This window comes from Silene latifolia, chromosome Y (genome assembly GCF_048544455.1).
Source record: "Silene latifolia isolate original U9 population chromosome Y, ASM4854445v1, whole genome shotgun sequence".
In the NCBI taxonomy this organism is placed as follows: Eukaryota; Viridiplantae; Streptophyta; class Magnoliopsida; order Caryophyllales; family Caryophyllaceae; genus Silene; species Silene latifolia.
Genome location: NC_133538.1, coordinates 399319207 through 399340642, shown reverse-complemented (window position 1 = coordinate 399340642; position 21436 = coordinate 399319207). Strand labels below are relative to the sequence as shown.

Here is a 21436-nt window from a genome sequence, read left to right as displayed (position 1 = left end):
GATGATGTTGTATAAGGTACAAAAGCGAATGAATCTAATCCATAAAAAAGTACTACAACTTAGGAACACGTTTAATTCCCATGGAATTTACGTGCCCTTCATGCTTATCTTGTCGTAATGCTTTAGTGAGAGGATCTGCTATGTTATCATCTGTAGCAATCTTTTCTATCACTACTGCCTTTTGCTCCACGTAATCCCGGATTAGATGAGCTTTCCGTTGTACATGTCTAGACTTGTTGCTAGACTTTGGCTCCTTAGCTTGGAAGATGGCACCACTATTGTCGCAATAGATGGTGATCGGGTCATTCGAACTAGGCACTACAGATAGCCCATGTAAGAATTGACGCATCCATATCGCTTCCTTTGTAGCTTCAGACGCGGCATAGTACTCGGACTCGATCGTAGAATCTATCAGAACAGCTTGATTTGTTTCGAACTCTTCCAGCCTGATCAGCGCCATTAAGAGTAAAAACGAATCCAGACTGAGATTTCGAGTCATCTCGATCCGTTTGGAAGCTAGCATCTGCGTAACCGGTTGCGCATAGCTTTTGTTCGCCTCCATAAGTCAATGCCCAATCTTTAGTCCTCCGTAGGTACTTAAGAATGTTCTTGACAGCCAACCAATGTGATTCACCTGGATGCTGTTGGAATCGACTTGTCATACTCAATGCATATGCCACGTCGGGACGTGTGCATATCATGGCATACATGATAGATCCTATTGCCGAGGCATAAGGTATCCGTGCCATGCGCTCTTTTTCTTCCGGTGTCTCTGGTGCCTGAGACTTGCTCAAATGCACCCCTGGAGACATAGGAAGGAACCCCTTCTTGGAGTTAGTCATGCTGAATCTCTCTAGGACTTTGTCTATGTAAGACTCCTGACTGAGAGATAGCATTCGTCGTGATCTATCTCGATAGATACGGATGCCTAGAATTCTTTGTGCCTCTCCCATATCTTTCATCTGGAAATGGTTTTTCAACCATACTTTCACCGAAGTTAAGAGAGGTATGTCATTCCCAATCAGGAGTATGTCGTCAACATACAATATTAGGAAGACAATCTTGCTCCCACTCGACTTGATATATAGACATGGTTCCTCGACCGATCGAGTAAATCCATTTTCTTTTATCACTTGGTCGAAGCGATGATTCCAACTCCTTGATGCTTGCTTAAGTCCATAAATGGAACGCTTAAGCTTGCACACTTTCTTAGGATGTCTTTGGATCGATGAAACCTTCGGGTTGTACCATGTACAACTCTTCCTCCAAAAAACCGTTTAAGAAGGCGGTTTTCACGTCCATTTGCCAAATTTCATAGTCATGAAAAGCGGCAATCGCTAAGATAATCCGAATGGAACACAGCATGACTACGGGTGCAAAAATCTCATCGTAGTGCAAACCTGGCACTTGGGTGAAACCTTTAGCAACTATTCGTGCTTTGTAGATATCTTGTTGACCTTCCACAGAATGCTTTATCTGGTAAAGCCATTTGCATTGAAGGGGACGAACCTTAGCAGGTAAGTCAACAAGATCCCACACGTTGTTCTCATACATGGAGTCCATCTCGGATTGCATGGCCTCAAGCCATAGCTTTGAGTCAGAACTAGTCATGGCACCTTTATAGGTTGCGGGTTCACTACTCGTTAAGAGTAGAACGTCATCTATGTCATGTTCCTCGACCATACCAATGTATCATGTCTCCGGAGGAATAGAGACTCTTCCCGATCTCCTAGGTTCCTCGGGAATATTCACTGCAGTAGGGATTGAAGGAATTGGTTCCTCCAATAGTTGCTCGGTATTTGGTTCTGTAATCTCCGACAGGTCGAAGGTTCTATCACTCTTTGCATTCTCGAGAAATTCCTTCTCTAAGAATGTCGCACTAGCCGCAACAAAAACACGTTGTTCGGTTGGCGAATAGAAGTAATGACCACGTGTTCCTTTAGGATAACCTATAAAGTATGTCTTGACCGATCGCGGGCCGAGCTTATCTTTAGGTCTCCACTTGACATAAGCCTCGCAGCCCCAAACCCGTATAAAGGACAAGTTAGGGACCGTTCCTTTCCATAGTTCATATGGAGTCTTGTCAATGACTTTAGACGGACTTCGGTTAAGTATTAGAGCGGTGACAAAGAGCATAACCCCATAATGAATCGTAAAACCGTGTGACTCATCATGGATCGAACCATATCAAGTAGTGTTCGATTTCTCCGTTCGGACACACCATTCAGCCGAGGTGTTCCGGTGGAGTTAGCGTAGGGCGATCCCACGGTCTTTAAGGTGTTGATCAAACTCGTGAGAAAGATACTCGCCACCACGATCCGAACGTAGTGTTTTTATCTTTCTACCAAGTAGGTTATGTACCCTATTTTGGTATTCTTTGAATTTCTCAAAGGATTCACTTTTGTGCTTCATTAAGTAGACATAGCCATATCTACTTAAATCATCCGTGAAAGTGATGAAATACCTATAGCCTTCTCGTGCGGTGATTGACATAGGACCACATACATCCGTGTGTATGAGCCCTAATAGGTCAGCAGCGCGCATTCCAACACCTTTGAAGGAAATACGAGTCATCTTACCGATGAGACATGATTCACACGTGCCAAATGATTGAAAATCAAAGGCCGAGATAGCTCCATTTTTGATGAGTTGTTTTACGCGTTTCTCATTAATGTGTCCCATACGGCATTGCCATAGATACGTTTGATCTTTGTCACCAACCTTTAACTTTTTATTCATTACGTATAATATTTTGGTCGTCGATCTAAAACATAAATTCCGTTCATGGAGGCGCCTTGCCATAAATCATATTGTGTAAAGAGAAAATGCAAGTATTATTCTCGATTACAAATGAAAAACCAAGTTTGTCAAGTGCAGAAACTGAAATAATGTTTTTCGAAAGACTAGGTACATAATAGCAATCATATAATGATAACTCAAATCCGCTAGGAAGCTGGATCACATATGTTCCCCTCGAGACGGCAGCCACTCTTGCTCCATTCCCGACACGCAGGTCAACCTCACCCTTTACGAGAGGCTCGAGATTTCGGAGGCCCTGCACATGATTACACAGATGAGAACCACAACCAGTATCTAGTACCCAAGTTCCGTAACTTGCATGGTTAATCTCAATCATATGAATAAAAGTAGAAGAAGAAGACATACCAACAGGTTTAACGCGACCCGCTTTTATGTCCTCATGATAGACAGGACATGTCCGCCTCCAATGCCTAGTCTTGTGGCAGTGATGGCATTCCATGTTTTCGGTTTTGCTCTTTGTCGCGCCTGATGAGTTGCTCGACTCACCAGGCCCACTCTTACCTGGACCCGACTTCTTAAACTTCGGTTTACCTACTGCTAGGTTTGCCTGAGCTTTGCCCTTACCTATCCCTTTGTTTGACACAACAAGAACATCCTGTTTCATGCTCCCACTGAGCTTCATGTCCTTCTCGGTCTGTACGAGAAGGGAGTGCAGCTCATGGGGAGTTTTCTTCAAATCATTCATATAGTAATTCGCTCTAAATTGCGAATAACCATCGTGGAGTGAGTGAAGTATGCGGTCGATTACAATGTTCTCGCTGATCTTACAATCAAAGGTCTCCAGCTTCTCGACATTTTCAATCATGCTGAGAATGTGTGGGCTAACTGGTTGGCCCTTCTGGAGTCTCGCATCAAAGAAGCGAGTGGTATGCTCATAGGTCACGATTCTCGGTGCTTTCGAGAATTCCTTGGTGAGCGTGGTGAAAATCTTGTTTGCACCATGGGCTATGAAGCGTTTCTGCAAATTGGATTCCATTGCAAAAATGAGTACGTTTTTAATCGCACCCGCTTCCATACAGAAATCATTAAACTTGGTGATTTCAGCAGCTCTAGCCGTGGGACCTGGGTTTGCCGGAAGGGGCTCTAATAGATATTTGAGCTTCCGTCAGCGGCAAGCATTCCGTAATGCCGCCTCCCGGCCCCCGGTTGGATCCATCATTCTTGATCGAGTAGATCGATTCATCCGATTCATGAAGATCCGGCCGGACTCACGGTCCAATGTGGCACTTGGCATTGGGTTATCAGCAGAACCAGCCATTTGTTATTTGCGTTAAAGAAGGTGATCTACACCGAAAAAGAAAGAAAAACAAAACGAAATAAGCAACTCATCGAGGTGATTTAAGTCTATTTAAAATTCATTTTAACATGTAGACTCAATGCACTTGCATAATTGATCTCCCTTAAGAATGATACAAGTGATCCCAAGACTCAATTTCTGTAAATTGATAAGCCAACTGTTTAGCTAATTCTTCCGGAAGAACTCTTGGTCGATAGATTTCCGTAAATCCTATCTATAGTCCACCATAGTCACAGGATCGTACGAGTGACCATAGTGTTGAGATAAAATAGGTCAATCGGTTCCAACTTACCCGACGTAGAAGGGGTCATATTATGCCTACCGACGAAGAAGGGACTCATTGGAGTTTGACCTATAAAGACCGTTCTCAATTTTTGTTTATACGAGGAAGATCCCATCAACTAAATTATAATTCATATTAAGTGAACGAATAACTAGCGTTTGCGTGAATGAATTAATTTGGGTGATGGCTTAAAATCGTGTGACATGCGAATGTCATAGAAAACTAACTCGTGACCTCTATATGTGTGGTTTTTTCATGCAATAATTAGGTGGTTTGGTTTTTAGGCGGAAAATGATGCATACTATCGTTACAATAAAATAAATAAATGAATGCGATACGTAAATAAAAATTCCTAGTGTGGCCTATCCTAGTAAAAAGAACAAAATACAACTTTGGAATCCACCGTTGGACCCGAAAGCTTGTCTTGGTGTTCCATCTTTGTCCATGTAGCGGGAGTGAGCTCCGGTCTCCATCTTTAGTCTTCTCAAAAATTACAATTAAAATTTACAAATATAAACCTATTTACATTCTAAAAAACTGTAATTAAAAGAAATAAAATGGAGATACGAGATCTCAAAATACAACCAAGACCGTGTTCCATCATTCCGGTAACACGTTCTACTAAGGCCACACTAAGTTACAACCGTTTGCAAAATAATTAAATACGTAATTAAAAGGCATTCAAAACATTCAAAATATAAACAAGAACGATAAATTAAAATGCATCAACTAAAATTAAATTTATTCGTGACATAATTCCGTAATTATGTTAAATTTTTTATCCAAACCACCAAAGATAATTAAAATTATATGACAAAACCGCTTTAGTCAAGTTAATTTTAATCCGAGATAATCCGTTACAATAAATCGTTTTAAAGTAACTTTATTTTACGTGGGTGAACCGTTTCACTAACAAGCGAGAGCATAAAAACCGATTTATGCAATAAAAGGGGCCGAAAAAAAAAACAGAAATTTTTTTTTTTTTTTTCTCTGTACTGCTGTACGTGAACAGTACCAGTACCAAAAAAAATTTTTTTTTTTTTTTTTTTAAATGCTGTGAAAAACGAGAGCATTAAAAAACCAAAAAAAAATTTACACGGCTCAAAATCGAGAGCAACTAAAGATCAAAACAAAACGGTTTGATAAAACACAATTGTAATTTTAATCTAGTCCGTATAGAAATCAAAATACAATTGTTACATCTTCAACATATTGCAATCATTATCGATAAAATTACAACATGCGAAGAACGATTGAAAACAAGAGATCGAACGATCTAACAAAATTGTGTGGCACGCATAACGATGCAAAAAAACAGAAAAACAGGCCGAGAAACAAGAAGGCCACACGGTTTTCTAAAAGAAATTAGCCACACGAAATTTTATGCAATCATTTTGATCGATCTTTAACATATTGCAATGAATATCGATTACAATACAAAATGCAAAGATCGAAATGAAAACAAAACAAAACAAAATCACAACCAACAACCGTGTACATGGACACGGTTCCCAATGATCCAAAAAAAACGCAGCAACAACAAGAAAAAAATTTACGCCGTGTAAAAAAAAGTACGCCGAGACAAATTTTTGGAACAAAATCATCGATTCATTTCGTTTAAAGAAAATTACATAAGAAAAATTACGTGGCCTCGCTCTGATACCACTTGTAGGGTAATATCCGTATAAAACCCTCTCTTTATAGGATTATAACGCAAAATTCATATGTAATTTATGGTCATAAACGAAATTAACAAAACGAAACGATAAAGATATAGAAATAACCTTCGGTCCTAGTGCAAAAGGCAATGAGAGATCAAAGGTAGATCTCCTCCTAATTGTTGCACCCAAGATGTCCGAGTAATGCCCTTGTGCTAGAGAAAATCCCCTAATTGCCTTGCAATATTGAGGGGATTGTTTTGTGAGTTTGTGTTGGATGAGAGATCCGGAATTCGGGAGGCACAATTCCCAAAAACCCTAATTATTTTAGCAAAATGAATATTAGGTTAGACTAGAGGAGAAGCTCTCCTTTTGTCTATGTAGTGCTCGGCCAAACCGAGTGAGTAAGAGAGAAATGGGCTTTTCATTTCCTCTTCACTTAAACTCGTGATCCGGTCCATAGCTCGCTAAGTGTATACGACGCGGTTTCATTATAAACTGTTATCGGTTATCGGAAATTAAGGCATCAACTAATAATACGGGTTAGTTGAATTATTAATACATGTCCGACAAAACAGTATTGTATAATTATATTCAATATACATTTAATTAAATATAAAACGCTTATATTTAATTTTACGAGTTAACTGGTTAATTCGCCTTTAGCCCATGATATTTAATCCGTATTAAATATAAGATCTCAACATCACATTTTGACTAATTATTAGTCAAAAAACTCAGACTAACTGGTTAGTCAAATTTGGCATCTACATGACTGTATTTTCATACCGTCACATCACTCAAAACGCATCCTATAGGTGTGACTTTTAGGGACCAGTTGATCACCGCCATCTGTATGACAATAACGTCAAACTTATCTAGCAAGCCAACCGTTATTGATAAACGTGGATCAACTGATAATAATACCAAAAGTATGTCCTTTGATCCTTTTAGAGATTTATAAGTCCTTGCACTAACTGTTAAGGACACCAACCCCAACACCCTGCTCAAATGGTGGAGTGGATCACGCAATGTGTCACTACCACTTCTTTCTCTCTGTCACTCAATGGCACTCAGTTTGGGTATTTCCAAGGTAAGAGAGGACTTAGGCAGGGGGATCCCATGTCCCCTCTTCTTTTCACAGTGTGTATGGAGTATTTGGCAAGGATACTGAATCTGGTCATGGAAAAGCCTGAGTTTAGATACCATTCTCTTTGCAGAACTTTAAAGTTGAGTCATCTAGCTTTTGCTGATGATCTTTTGCTATTCTGTAGAGGTGACTCTCAGTCTGTTAGAGTTATGATGAGGGCCTTCCTCTCCTTCTCTGCAGCTTCTGGACTGCAAATGAATAGAGATAAATCAGACCAGTATATGAATGGGGTCACAGGTACTGAAGTCCACAATATTCTGAACATCTCAGGGTTTCATGTTGGGACTTTCCCTTTTCGTTATCTGGGGATCCCTATTTCATATAAAAGAATTAGTGTGGCTGAGTGCAATAGAGTGGTGGATAATATTGTTTGTAGAATTAGAGGATGGGGTGCTAAACATCTTAGTTATGCAGGGAGGTTGATTCTAGTTCAGTCTGTGCTAACACAGATGCATAGCTACTGGGCCAGAGTCTTTTTATTGCCCAAGACTGTCATTCATAAAGTGGAGAGTGTGTGCAGGAGCTACTTATGGCAGTGCTGATTCTCATAAGGTCCCTTATGTGGCATGGGAACAATGTTGCTTGCCTAAAAACAAAGGAGGACTAGGGATAGTTAACTGTCCCCTCTGGAATGTGGCCGCTATTGGGAAATACACTTGGTGGGTGGCAAATAAGAAGGACTGTTTGTGGGTCAAATGGGTGCATCAAATTTATATGAAACATAGTGATTGGTGGACTTATCAGCCTACTAATAATACAAGTTGGGTTTGGAGGCAAGTGTGTAAAGTGAAAGATCAGCTGATGCAAGGTTTTGCAGCTCATGGGTGGACTGAGAGTGGCTATTCTGTGCAGAAGGTTTATGAGTGGCTTCTGGGAGCTCAGCAGAGGGTCACTTGGCAACCATTTGTTTGGAATAGAGTGTCCTTACCTAAGCACAATTTTTTGGCATGGTTGTTTGTTAAGAAGAGATGTCTGACCCAGGACAGACTAATTAAATTTGGAGTTATTACTGATGGGATTTGCTACCTCTGTGGTGCACAGCAGGAAACTCAGGCTCATTTGTTTTTTGACTGTTGTTACAGTCAGAGGTGTGTACAGCTCTTACAGCACTGGTTGGGTGTGTCTTGGCAGGGTGACTGTGTTGATTGGGTGATCAAATGGAGATGCAAGTCTCTATGCCAGAAGATGATTGTCATGGTTGCTATCAGTGGTTTAGTGTATTGCATATGGGAAGCTAGAAACAAATGCAAAGTGGATATGGTGATGAAACGACCTGAGGCAGTTATTGAACATGTTCAGAATGTCCTCAGATGGAGACTGAAAAGAAGTGATTTCGTGCAACAGAAGGATAATACGCTTGCGTGGATTAGAGATAAAGGATTGAGTTAGTTTGAGTAAGGTGGTGACTCTAGGAGTGCACTTAATTAGTAGAATGGTGAAAAATTGTTCATTGTATGGTGTAACCTCTTTGCTAATTATTAATATAATTCACATTTCACCAAAAATAAAAACATCAACAAAGTGAACAAAAACGACTTGATACTTATAAAACCACTATCCCTGACCACATGTTACTACTTACCAAAAGCCAAACAATAACATCTATCATGCTCATATAACATTCAACTTATCAATCATGTACTACCCGCATGCTTTAACTTTATAACTTTTCATAACACAAGTCATACCCATACATTACAAATCCTATTTCCATGTTACTAATACAACAATATTACAAATCCACTTCATCACCTAAGGATATTCATAATCAAGAAATTCATATTCTCATGCAATTGCCACTTCATCTTTTCAAATCAATTCATCTAGTTCAATCGCATTCTTCATCTAACAAGTGCATATGATACAACAGTAGGCAATTATATGAACTTATTATATAACTTTACGCAAACAAAATTATGAAAAATCATATCACACCCCCTAATCACATGTTACTAGTATAGCCACATTATAAATCATTCATCATTCTCATATACTTTTCCAACAATTCCAAACAACATTGTAGACCGACTATTATGCAACGTGCCTATTCACAACACTTTATCATTTACCACATTCCCATTCCACCACAATCCTTTTGCAACATTTCTATACAATACATCATTTAACATACGCAATAGAACATTAGCAAACACATAGGGATCCCATGACACCCCATAGTGACCGATTCAAAGTTGTAGGGCGAGTTCGCGACTTTAGGACGTCTCCCAAGTCTTTGCATTAGCTCCTAACAACTCCTACCCGAGTTCATTTTATTTTGACTCTTAGATTCATTGGGTTCATTAGTTACAGGTTCCAAAATCGTCTCTCTGATACCACTTTGTGACACCCCCATATACTCAGGAGCCTTAACAAGACCTTCCCTAGCATATAAGGGCGTCACTATCCCCGTTGCCCGAGGACAGTAATAATCAAATGTTGATAAAAGAACAATTAAGTTACATTATAGTGATTATCAAAACTAAAGGTACATGTATATAAAGGTACAACTCAAACTACCGTCAGCTATGTGGACTACTTCTGTTGTAACTCGTGAAAGACTCATCCCGCCAAGCACCCAGCTAACATTCAGATCACAACCACCTATGTCAGACTGCTCACCATAAGGGATCACGACAGACACAACAGAAACAAACAACAAGACATAACCACACAAGGTCAGTAACTGAAGAAACACACCAACAACCACAGAAACAACAGAACATACACACATCACATCACATCTCCTCCAACCAATCACAGTCACCGACTGTCCACTGGACTAGCCCTGCCAGTGGGGACCGCAGCCGTACCCACCAAATCGCCGCTCATCATACTAAGCGATAAACCCATGTCCATTAATGTGCACATCCCCTCCCGTGGCAGGTTCCACGGAGGGCGAACAACGGGAATGAAGCCACTCTCGCAAGTGACTCCACTCAGCCAAGGACGCACCTCGAGAACCATAGACAAACAATCACAACCAGTTGCATCACAACAACAATAGATAAAACAAAGCAACAACAACCAGTTATCACAATCGATCAACCACACCGACACTACAAAAACCAAACCACATCAAAAGACACTCTAGACGACTAACAATACTGAGTAGGCGAACCTACCTGAGATAGCAATCACCACAGACGATCTAGCAGCTAATCAGAAAGTCTCCTCTATGAATCCTCCTCCTATAACATGCATACATACAAATATACAATTACCACCACAACCATACTAATCACCCAAAACCCCCAACATTACCTAATTAGGGTTTTAAAGAAACTCAACGAAACACAACATAAATTATACAAAAATCTTACCCTTAACGCGATGAACTCAACGGTGTAAAGAACAAGACGATCCGACGATCCTAGCCCTTGGGATTTGCTAATAACGCGATGAATGAAAGCTACGTAACTTCTTCTCTTTAAAAGGTTTTTAGAAAACTTGAAACTGATTAAGAAGGGTGACGGAACCCTTAAATACTAATCACGCGTTATTAACAAAACCCGGCTAAAATAACCGGTAAGACCGACTTACTCAATCGAGTGCCACACATACTCGATCGAGTACCCATCAGACAAACTATTGTTTCGTATAAAAACATACTTACTCGACAGAGTAAGCCCCACTCGATAGAGTACCCAAAGACATAGAAAACCGTAGTATTAAACTTTAGCTGTCACAGAATGCGGTGGCTGTTGCAAAATAGCAACATGCTCAGGTTCTATGACCACCTCCTTAGTTATATTGGGCACAGTATCAGAGTGCTGGACCGTAGGCTTAAGCCTATATAATTGCTTTTTCCTTCCTCCTTGCCCTACACGACACTTATCTATAGTATGACCAATTTTATTATATTTTGTGCAAAAGTTAGGAACCCATTCATATACCACCTTCTTTAAGATACGGCCTCTGAAATGAGTAATCAACCAAATAGCCCCATGTAACTCTTTTGATATATCAGTCTCTATTAGGATTCTGGAAAATGCAAGCTTGCTCTTCTCAGTGGTAACCTCATCAGGACATATTGGCTTACCCACCGAGCTAGCAACTTTACTTAACCCAACAACAAACCAAAAGCACGGGTCCAAATTCAGGAATAACACCCAAATGGGGACTGTCGATACCTGCGTTAATTCTTCTACAATGTTAAGGCTCAAATCCTTGAAAACCAGGGGAAAACCATTTAGATTCCATGAATTACTTTTAATCAGATTCATATCTTCCTCACATAAGAAACGAAAGTAAAACCAACCTTTAGCAAAGTATAGAACCTGCGGAGTGGTAACATGATTCCAAAACTTACTCACTAACGACTCAATCTCAACAACAAAAGTGGTTTTCCCAGAACAGTCCCCACGAGTGTGTTTTTCCAATAATCAAGTTCCTCCGTTATACCCGATTCCTCTATATCAACACTCTTCTATTCTGGTTTAATAAAAGATAGAGTCATACCTTTGCTCGATGACGATTTAAACATCTGAGAATAGGTTTTCTTAGGTGGTTGCCGTGTCATCTCCTTTGGTGGTACCGATTTCTTTGTTCCTGACGTTTCGGCGTGCGCAACAACATCCGAAATCTTAACCTTACGGGGACGGGAAGGGCGATAGAATCCTCCACCTCGTCCTCCTCTTCAGTCATCACTACCGGTGGAGCCACCGATTTCTTGGCCGGTCGGCCCCGCGGCATGGCAACCGCTCAGAGAGCCAAGGTGAACCACTCTGCGTTACCAGAAGTAGAGAGGTGTTAGATTTAGAGAGATGTAGAAAGAGAAGGGCCAGAAATATTATTATTATTATTATTATTATTATTATTATTATTATTATTATTATTATTATTATTATTATTATTATTATTATTATTATTATTATTATTATTATTATTATTATTATTATTATTATTATTATTATTATTATTATTATTATTATTATTATTATTATTATTATTATTATTATTATTATTATTATTATTATTATTATTATTATTATTATTATTATTATTATTATTATTATTATTATTATTATTATTATTATTATTATTATTATTATTATTATTATTATTATTATTATTATTATTATTATTATTATTATTATTAGGACACACTCTCATTATTATTAGATTACACTCTCATACACATTAGATTAGTGAGACCCTCTCATATTATTTTCTACTCTCTTATTTTGTAAGACAAGAACCCTGGAATATTTCTCTCTTTAATTTTCCTTCATTAAAATTGTAATCTTTCTTCATTATTAGTGTCATTACTCTCTAGTTTAGTTAAGATCTACTATTCTCATTAGTTTACATTTGTTATTGGGTTGTAATTGGAAGGAAGAAGGGATTCATCCTCCTTATTTCAACCAAAGTTTGCACCTTTAATCATTGTTGGTATAATTCTTCTCCTAATTTCACTTTCTTTCATTTATTTACCTGTTCATTGTTGCTTAATTAATTGTCATTACATTATGCTTCCTGTTGTTATTTACCTGTTGAATTGTTCATCTTTTGTTTCCGATTTCATTACTATGTTTGAGTAGTGTAATACTAGGGTGAAGGGGAATCTTGTGTGGTTATTATGGGTAGACTATTTGCTTGAACAAACAAGTAATTCATGGGTAATTTCTCTTCTAATTTTCATGCATACAAGATGTTTGTGGAAATGCTTGAATGAGAATTTGAGTCCTTCTATTATCTTATTACTTGTTGGGTGCGAGCTTAACTTGTGCTTAGATATTATATGACGATTAGCGAGAGTTCAATTATGATAAACCTTGGGTTAGTCTCACATCAAGAGGTGGGAATTTACCTTTAAATTTGCCTTAATTACTTGTTAATCTATGTCAATACTCGATTTTTTATCAACACAAGTGAACTCGACCACCCTAGTCTCCTTAATTGATATTTTAATTGTTTTAGCATCATCTAGTTCATTTACTTGCTCTTTGTTGTAGTCTTATTACCAAGCAGTTTATCAATATTTCAAAGCTCTTGCTAGAACTAAACTAGAAATTAAAAAGCAATCTAAGAACCATAATTTCCGTCCCTAGGGTTTTACCCTCCTAATACTACAACAGGTAAAACCGTACATGATCGGTCCGTTTCGTGTTAAAAATTTAATAGATGTTGTCGTTGGGTCACGTCCGAATCAAAACACAATTTATAGCTTCACAAACAACTCTACAATTAGTAAAGAGGCAAGTAGAGGTCGTATCCCAAGGGACGGGAATTCAGATGAGATTTCTATTGAAACTAGTGGTGTCTTAGGGGTGTCACAATTTGGGTTGATGTAGAAGGTCACTAACTAAATAGCAATGAAAGTAAATAAGCAAGATGAATTAAAAGGGTTGTAAACAATTGATAAAAAGCATTAGGGTGTCATGGGGTCATAGGGGAATCATGGGAATTGATCATACAAACATGTTCTCAAATTATAAGCAAGCAATTATTGTTGTGATGGATTGAGTTGGGTTATATCTTACAATCCTAGGAAAGTTTGGGTCCCGGAGCCGAATCGATTAGATTGTACAACACCTACAAGTCGACTTAGTCTTCCCTACTCAACAACATGCATGGTCTAATGAGACTCGAGTTGGTTTATGTCTTACAAGTCTCATTGAAAAGATAGGTGATGGGTAAAAAATGCAAGGATTCATAGGCTCACATTTCATCAAACATAACATGTGCATGAGTTGAGATCAAAACAAGCAAGCAAATAAACCATGAAAGCATATTAATTTAAGCATGAATCATTCCCCATGTTGGTTTCCCCTAATTACCCATTAACCCTAGCTAAGTCACTACTCACTCATTATCATGTTGATCATGCTAGCAAGGTTGTCAATCATACCAACAAAAGGAAACATGATGAATAAATGAAAGTAATTAACAATAATTAAAAAGGGATTAAGAGAATTATACCTACTAATGATTCCAATAATAAAGCAAAGAATAAAAGAAGTACTTGATGCTTGATTGAGAGGTTGTCAATCTCCCAATAATAACCCAAATAATCTTCAATTACCCAAAATAAATGATGAACAAAAGAGAGATTAAGGAAATAAAACTTGTATTAGAACTTGATTAATTGTTTATTACAATACTAAAGAGAGATTTGATTAATATTAACTACTCTAATTATTGATAAGAAGAACATGCTCTTTTAATTAGACTAATGGGGTATTTATAGTGGAAATTAGGTGGATGCATTAGGGTTAACTAAGGGCTAAACTAGTAATTACACTTTTTAGATTGAGCAGGGAGAAGCCGGTATTTTTCGAAGGAAGGGCTTCTTTCTTTGTAGCTTGAGAAGACGAAATTTATTTGATCTTGGAATCCGTGCGTATTGGAGTCGGGACGGGCGGATTCAGGCAGGTGAAGACGGGCGTCTTCAGGGGAATCCGGGCGGATTCTGTGGCTGCTGTCCGAGCGTCTTTGAAGGAAGACGCACGGATGTTGTTGCTCCCATGGGAGGTTGTTGTTGTTGTTGCACTTCCAAGTTTGGATTTGCTACCAACATAGCCAATGCTTTCTTTGCTTAAAGAGTCTTTTGCCTTAATGAAAGTGTTTTTGCCTTTGGTGCCTTTGCCTTTGTTGCCTTTGTTGCTCCCTTAGTCCTTGCCATTGATGAATTAACCAAGAAAGGAGTGAAAAATCTTCAATTTATAGTACACCCAAATCTATTAAAAGATGAAAGGCTTTGCCTTTATGAATTCAAAAATCGACTCAAAGGTTGAAGATTTTGTGCTTGGTTTTGATTTTTGTTGAAAAAGGAGTGATGGATTTGTTGTTAAAAGGATGTTTTGATTTGATTTTGGTGAATGTTGTTGAGGAATTTTTTTTTTTGTGATGGAGAGGATGAGGGTTTTGAGGGTTTTGATTAGTGTTATGAATGCAGGAATGAAGAAATGAAGGTGGGAGGGGGTTTATAAAACCCGAAAATTTTGAACTGCAGGGGTAAGACGGGCGGATTCTGCTCGGGACAGGCGGATTCTGCCTTTTCTGGGTTCGGAAAAACTCGCCTAAAGACGGGCGTCTTTCAGTGAAGACGCTCGGATTTGCAAACACGGGACGGGCGTCTTCTGCAGAAGACGGGTGGAATCCTTTACAGGGATTTTTTCTTGTTTTCTTCAGCCAAGAAGACGGGCGTCTTCCCTTCAGGACGGGCGGATTTTTGAAGACGGGCGGATTAGGATGCAGGACGCCCGGATTCGCTGACAGTCAAAAATATCAAAAGTTCAGCTCAATTCGGGACGTGCGTCTTTTACCCAATACGTCCGGATTGCTTGAAGACGGGCGGATTCTCCTGAATCCGCTCGGATTCGACCCCTTTGTACCCGGATTCAGTTCCATCCGTGTACAACGCATATCCCTTTTCATTCTTCCATTCTTCTTCATATCTTGTGTTCTTCATTGTGGGGGCACCACTAAGGCATGGATAGCCTAGGCAATTGCCATCCCCACACTAAGCTAAAGCACTAGACATTAATTGAAATTATTAGTCCCTCCCTCACTTCTCTCAAACATGATAATTATCTTGATCAAAGTATAAAAATCCAAAAATAACAAAAATGCAATACAAGAATTGAAATGCAAGTTAGGGAGTTAGAAATATTTACAAATGGTGGTTTAGGGAGGACTCCACCAAACTCTCATTCTTGATGAGATGTCAAGGGGGCATGTTCAAGGTGTTGTTGATGTTGCTCAACACCTTGAAAATGTAATCAAATGCTTGTTCATTATCATGATAGAGGTCTTCAATAGACTTTGGCCCTTGTTGTCGGTCTTGATTGATGGCATTACCAATGTAGGGATTAAAAATCCCTTTAAATTCGTCGCCCCAAAGACCACATACTTCATTAAGTTGATCATTGAAAATCTCTTGATTTGATGGAGACAACTTTACCAATTTCTTTTCTTAGCCAATGAGGCCATCTTCTTCATTGCTTGTCTTTGATGAGCCTTACAAGCTCTCTTTGTCACAATTCACTTGCTCTTTGAATGGAGCATATTCAATTTTCTTCTTCCATTGGAGTTCCGACTTCTTCCTTTCATCCTTCCGACTATAATGATCGATCATAAAACACGGTTCATGTAAACGGGGAGCTCTCATAGTCTTGTCAAGATTAAAAGTTATACTCTCATCTCCCACTTCTAGAGTGAGCTCACCATGTTTTACATCAATCACCGCACCCGCGGTGTGTAAGAAGGGTCTTCCTAGAGTGATTGGAATGTTGGAATCTTCCTCCATATCAACAATGACAAAGTCCACCGGGATGTAAAACTTCCCAATTCGTACGGGGACATCTTTCCATATTCCTAATGGTGTCTTCGTCGATCTATCGGCCATTTGGAGTGTGATATTGGTGCATTTAAGCTCTCTCCTCCCCAACCTTTTACTCACCGAGTACGACATAACACTCACACTAGCCCCTAGATCACATAAGGCTTTGTTGATCGTGGTGTCGCCAATGGTACACGGTATTGAGAAGCTTCCCGGATCCTTTAGTTTTGGAGGTGAACTCCCTTGAAGTATTGCACTACTCACCTTAGTGAAGGCGATAGTCTCAAGTTTCCGGATCGACTTCTTTTTTGTGAGGATGTCTTTCATGTATTTCGCATAGGCCGGCACGTGATTGATTAATTCCGTGAAAGGAATTGAGACTTCCAAATTCTTCACAATTTCCAGAAACTTTCCAAATTGGTCATCAAATTTGGGCTTGGCTTGATGACTTGGAAAAGGAAGTCTAATCACAATGGGCTCCTTCTCCTTGACCTTGTCTTCATTTTTTTTTGGAATTTCTTCTTTTGATGATTCTCCATCTTTGGAGTTTTGCACAATTTCTTCCTTATCACTTGCTTCCACAACTTCATCCTCAACTAGCTTCTTCGGTGCTTCATACCTTGTACCACTTCTCAAGTGAATGGCACTAACCGTTTCATGTCTTGGGGGATTACTTTGAGGTGGTAATTGCCCCTTTTGTCTTTGTGAGCTTGAAGATGCTAGTTGAGTCAATTGTGTTTCCAACATCTTGGTGTGAGCCAGAATGTTGTTGATGGTGGTTTCCTTTGCTTGACTATCTTTTTGCATTTGAGTGAAAAACTCTTGTTGATTCTTTTGCATTTGGAGGACCGCTTTTTGAACATCAAAACCTTGGTCATTTTGGTGATTGTATGGATTTTGATTTTGGTAACCTTGGTTTTGGTTGAAAAAGGGTCTTTGATTTTGGTTTCTCATGGGAGGTGGGGTGTATGTTGTTTGAGGGTTTTTAACATTTTGGCTTTTGTATGAGTGATTTGGATGAAACTTGGTGTTTTCATTGTAATAGTTGGAATAAGGGGTACCACTCTTGTATGCTTGGAAAGCATTCACTTGTTCATTTGTTCCCCTACATTCACTTTGGTTATGTCCCAAAGTTCCACAATTCTCACATATCCCACTTGGGATTGATGAAGATGCCGTCATGGCATTAACATGATGCTTTGGTGATTTTGAGGCTTCTTCAAGTCTAGCCATAGCTTATTCAAACTTCAAATTGATTGTCTCAATGTGAGGACTAAGTTGAGCACCCAATTGAGTAACGGAGTCCACTTCATGCCTTCCTCCTCTAGTAGCCTTGCGAGGTCTACTATATTGTGAGTTATGGACCGCCATTTCCTCAATATTGTTCCATGTTTGATTGTCATCAACTTCGGTGAACATTCCATTTGATCCCATATTGAGAATGTTCCTTGAATCTTCATATAAACCGTTCTAAAATTGTTGTACCAAGAACCACTCGCAAAGTCCATGGTGAGGACATGAGCGACAAATTCCCTTGAACCGCTCCCAAGCTTCATACAAAGATTCTTCATCCCTTTGCTTAAAACCCGTAATTTGAGCTCTTAGCATGTTAGTCTTTTCCGGTGGGTAGAACTTTTTGTAGAAAGCTAGAGCCAACTTCTTCCAAGAATCTATTCCGAGAGTGGCCTTATCCAGACCCTTCAACCATTGTTTCGCGGTGCCGATTAGAGAAAAAGGAAATAAGACCCATCGAATTTGGTCTTGAGTTACACCGGTTTGAGAAATCGCATCACAATAGTCACAAAAGGTTTCCATATGAGAATGAGGGTCTTCACTAGGCATCCCCCCAAATTGGCTCCTTACGACTAATTGGATAAAGGCGGATTTGGCAATAAAATTCCCGGTCAAATGTTGTGGTGTGGGAGTACCATTTGGTAGGTTCTCCTCGGTGGGTACGGAATGTGATGAAAATTTCGGCATTGTAGGTTGATTTTGTAGGGTATCTTTGTTGGGGTTGGTGTCCTTAACAGTTAGTGCAAGGACTTATAAACCTCTAAAAGGATCAAAGGGCATACCTTTGGTATTATTATCAGTTGATCCACGTTTATCAATAACGGTTGGCTTGCTAGATAAGTTTGACGTTATTGTCATACAGATGGCGGTGATCAACTGGTCCCTAAAAGTCACACCTATAGGATACGTTCGAGAGATGTGACGGTATGAAAATACAGTCATGTAGATGCCAAATTTGACTAACCAGTTAGTCCGAGTTATTTGACTAGTAATTAGTCAAAATATGATGTTGAGATATTATATTTAATACGGATTAAATATTATGGGCTAAGGCGAATTAACCAGTTAATTCGTAAAATTAAATATAAGCGTTTTATATTTAATTAATGTATATTGAATAAATTATACAATATCGTCTTTGTCGGACATGTATTAATAATTCAACTAATCCGTCTTATTAGTTGATGTTTTAATAGCCGATAACCGATGACGATTTATAAAAACCGCGTCATATACATTTAGCTATTTTCGAGCCAGTCCACGAGGTAAAATTAAGAGGAAGTGGAAGCCCACTTCCCCATGCTAACCCTCGGTCCGGCCGAACTGAACAAAAGGAGAGACTCCCTCTCCTTTTGACCTAGACAATTGATTTTACAGAAAACTAGGGTTTTGGAGACATTTTCTCTCTGAAACCTAGATCTCACATCTCGAAAACCTCACAACAAGTTCTCCCAATATTGCAAGGCAATCGGAGAACACCTTCTAGCACAAGGGCATATCTCGGACAAGTCTTGGGTGCAACAATTAGGAGGGAATCTCGTTTGATTTCTGTTCTTTACGCCGCACTATAAAGGACCCGAGGTTAATTCTTGTTACTTATCGTTTCTTTATTGTATTTATGTTTTATGACGATAATCGCATGCTAAATTTACGTTATAGTCCTAAATTTAGAGGGTCTTATACGGATATTACCCTACAAGTGGTATCAGAGCGAGGCCACGTAAATTTTTCCATGTGTTTTTCATAAAACCGATTTTGAAACGATTGTTTTGTCTCGATTTCCGTGCCATGTATACACGGTTGATTCGGTTTTTGTTCTTGTTGAAACCGTGACATGTTTTACACGGTTTTATCATCTTGTTTTCGTTGATTTTTGCATATTGTTGTTTTATACGGAGATTATAACAATATGTCATGTTTTTGTCAATTGTTAAAATTGATTTTATGCGTTTTTGATCAAAATTGTTGTGGTTTTGTATCATAAAACTTGTTTCACGAGGGTTTGGAGTTTTTCAGAAAGTTTTGTACTCGATCGAACAAGTTTTTAATCGATCGAGTGTTTTTTTCTGTCTTGTTTTTGCTCGATCGAGTCCCTGTTGTATTCGATCGACCCCGTTTCAAAACCCCTCTGCTCGATCGAGTTGTCCTCGTACTCGATCGAGTAGATTCGCTGATAAAGGTACTCGATCGACCACCAGTTTAGTCGATCGAGCACTTTCTGTTTGGCAACCCTCTCGATCGACTTGCAGTTCAGTCGATCGAGCCCTTATGTCCCTCGATCGAGCACTTATGTCCCTGGATCGAAGGATTTTGTTTTGATGACTTTGAAAATTTATTCTTTTGCTTTAAATTTTCTTTTGGCCTTAATATGTACTTTATACGGATATTGTACACTCGCTATGATTGTGAAACGGTTCACACACGTACCATTAAGTTATTTTAAAGCGTATTTAAAGTAACGGATTGTAATGGATTAAAATTAAATGATAGAAGCGGTTTTATCACATGAATTTTAATCATTAAAAGGTGGTTTGGATAAATTTAACATAATTACGGAATTATGTCACGAATGAATTTGTTTTTAGTTGATGCATTTTTATTTATCGTTTATCTTGAATGCCGTGAATGCCCTTTTATTACGTATTTAATTTTTACAATCGGTTGTAACTTAGTGTGGCCTTAGTAGAACGTGTTACCGTAATGATGGAACACGGTCTTGGTTGTATTTTGAGATCTCGTATCTCCGTTTTGGATTTTTCACTTGTAATTACAGTTTTTAATTAGAATGTAAATAGGTTTATATTTTTTAATTTTAATTGTAATTTTTGAGAAGACCAAAGATGGAGACCGGATGCTCACTCCCGCTACTTGGATCAAGATGGAACATCAAGACAAGCTTTTCGGGTCCAACGGTGGATTCCAAAGTTGTATTATGTTCTTATACTAGGATAGGCCACACTAGGAAATTTTTATTTACGTATTGCATTCTTTTATTTATTTTTCGCAACGATAATATGCATCATATTCCGCCTAAAAACCAAACCACCTATTTATTGCATGAAAACTGACACATATAGAGGTCACGAGTTAGTTTTCATTGACATTCTCATGTCACACGTTTTAAAGCCATCATCCAAATAAATTCATTCACGATAGACGCTAGTTATTCGTTCACTTAAAATGAATTATAATTTAGTTGATGGGATCTTCCTCGTATAAACAAAAATTGAGAACGGTCTTTATAGGTCAAACTCCAATGAGTCCCTTCTTCGTCGGTAGGCATAATATGACCCCTTCTACGTCGGGTAAGTTGGAACCGATTGACCTATTTTATCTCAACACTATGGTCACTCGTACGATCCTGTGACTATGGTGGACTATAGATAGGATTTACGGAAATCTATCGACCAAGAGTTCTTCCGGAAGAATTAGCTAAACAGTTGGCTTATCAATTTACAGAAATTGAGTCTTGGGATCACTTGTATCATTCTTGAGGGAGATCAATTATGCAAGTGCGAGAGTCTACATGTTTAAAATGAATTTTAAAATAGACTTAAATCACCTCGATGAGTTGCTTATTTCGTTTTGTTTTTCTTTCTTTTTCGGTGTAGATCACGTTTTTAAACCGCTAAACAAATGGCTGGTTCTACGA

General features: G+C 38.7%; 1 protein-coding gene and 1 non-coding gene across 2 annotated transcripts; both read left to right on the top strand.

Annotated features, from left to right (window-relative positions):
* Nucleotides 1-7207: 7207 nt before the first annotated feature.
* LOC141632180 (uncharacterized) lies at nucleotides 7208-8597 on the top strand. Its single transcript, XM_074444749.1, has 2 exons — nucleotides 7208-7445; nucleotides 7729-8597. Exons 1-2 carry the CDS (start codon nucleotides 7208-7210, stop codon nucleotides 8595-8597), a joined length of 1107 nt encoding a protein of 368 aa, XP_074300850.1.
* A 9395-nt stretch (nucleotides 8598-17992) lies between these two features.
* Nucleotides 17993-18099, top strand: LOC141636874 (small nucleolar RNA R71). The gene has a single exon (XR_012541450.1). It is a non-coding gene; the product is annotated as a small nucleolar RNA R71 (small nucleolar RNA).
* Nucleotides 18100-21436: the final 3337 nt, after the last annotated feature.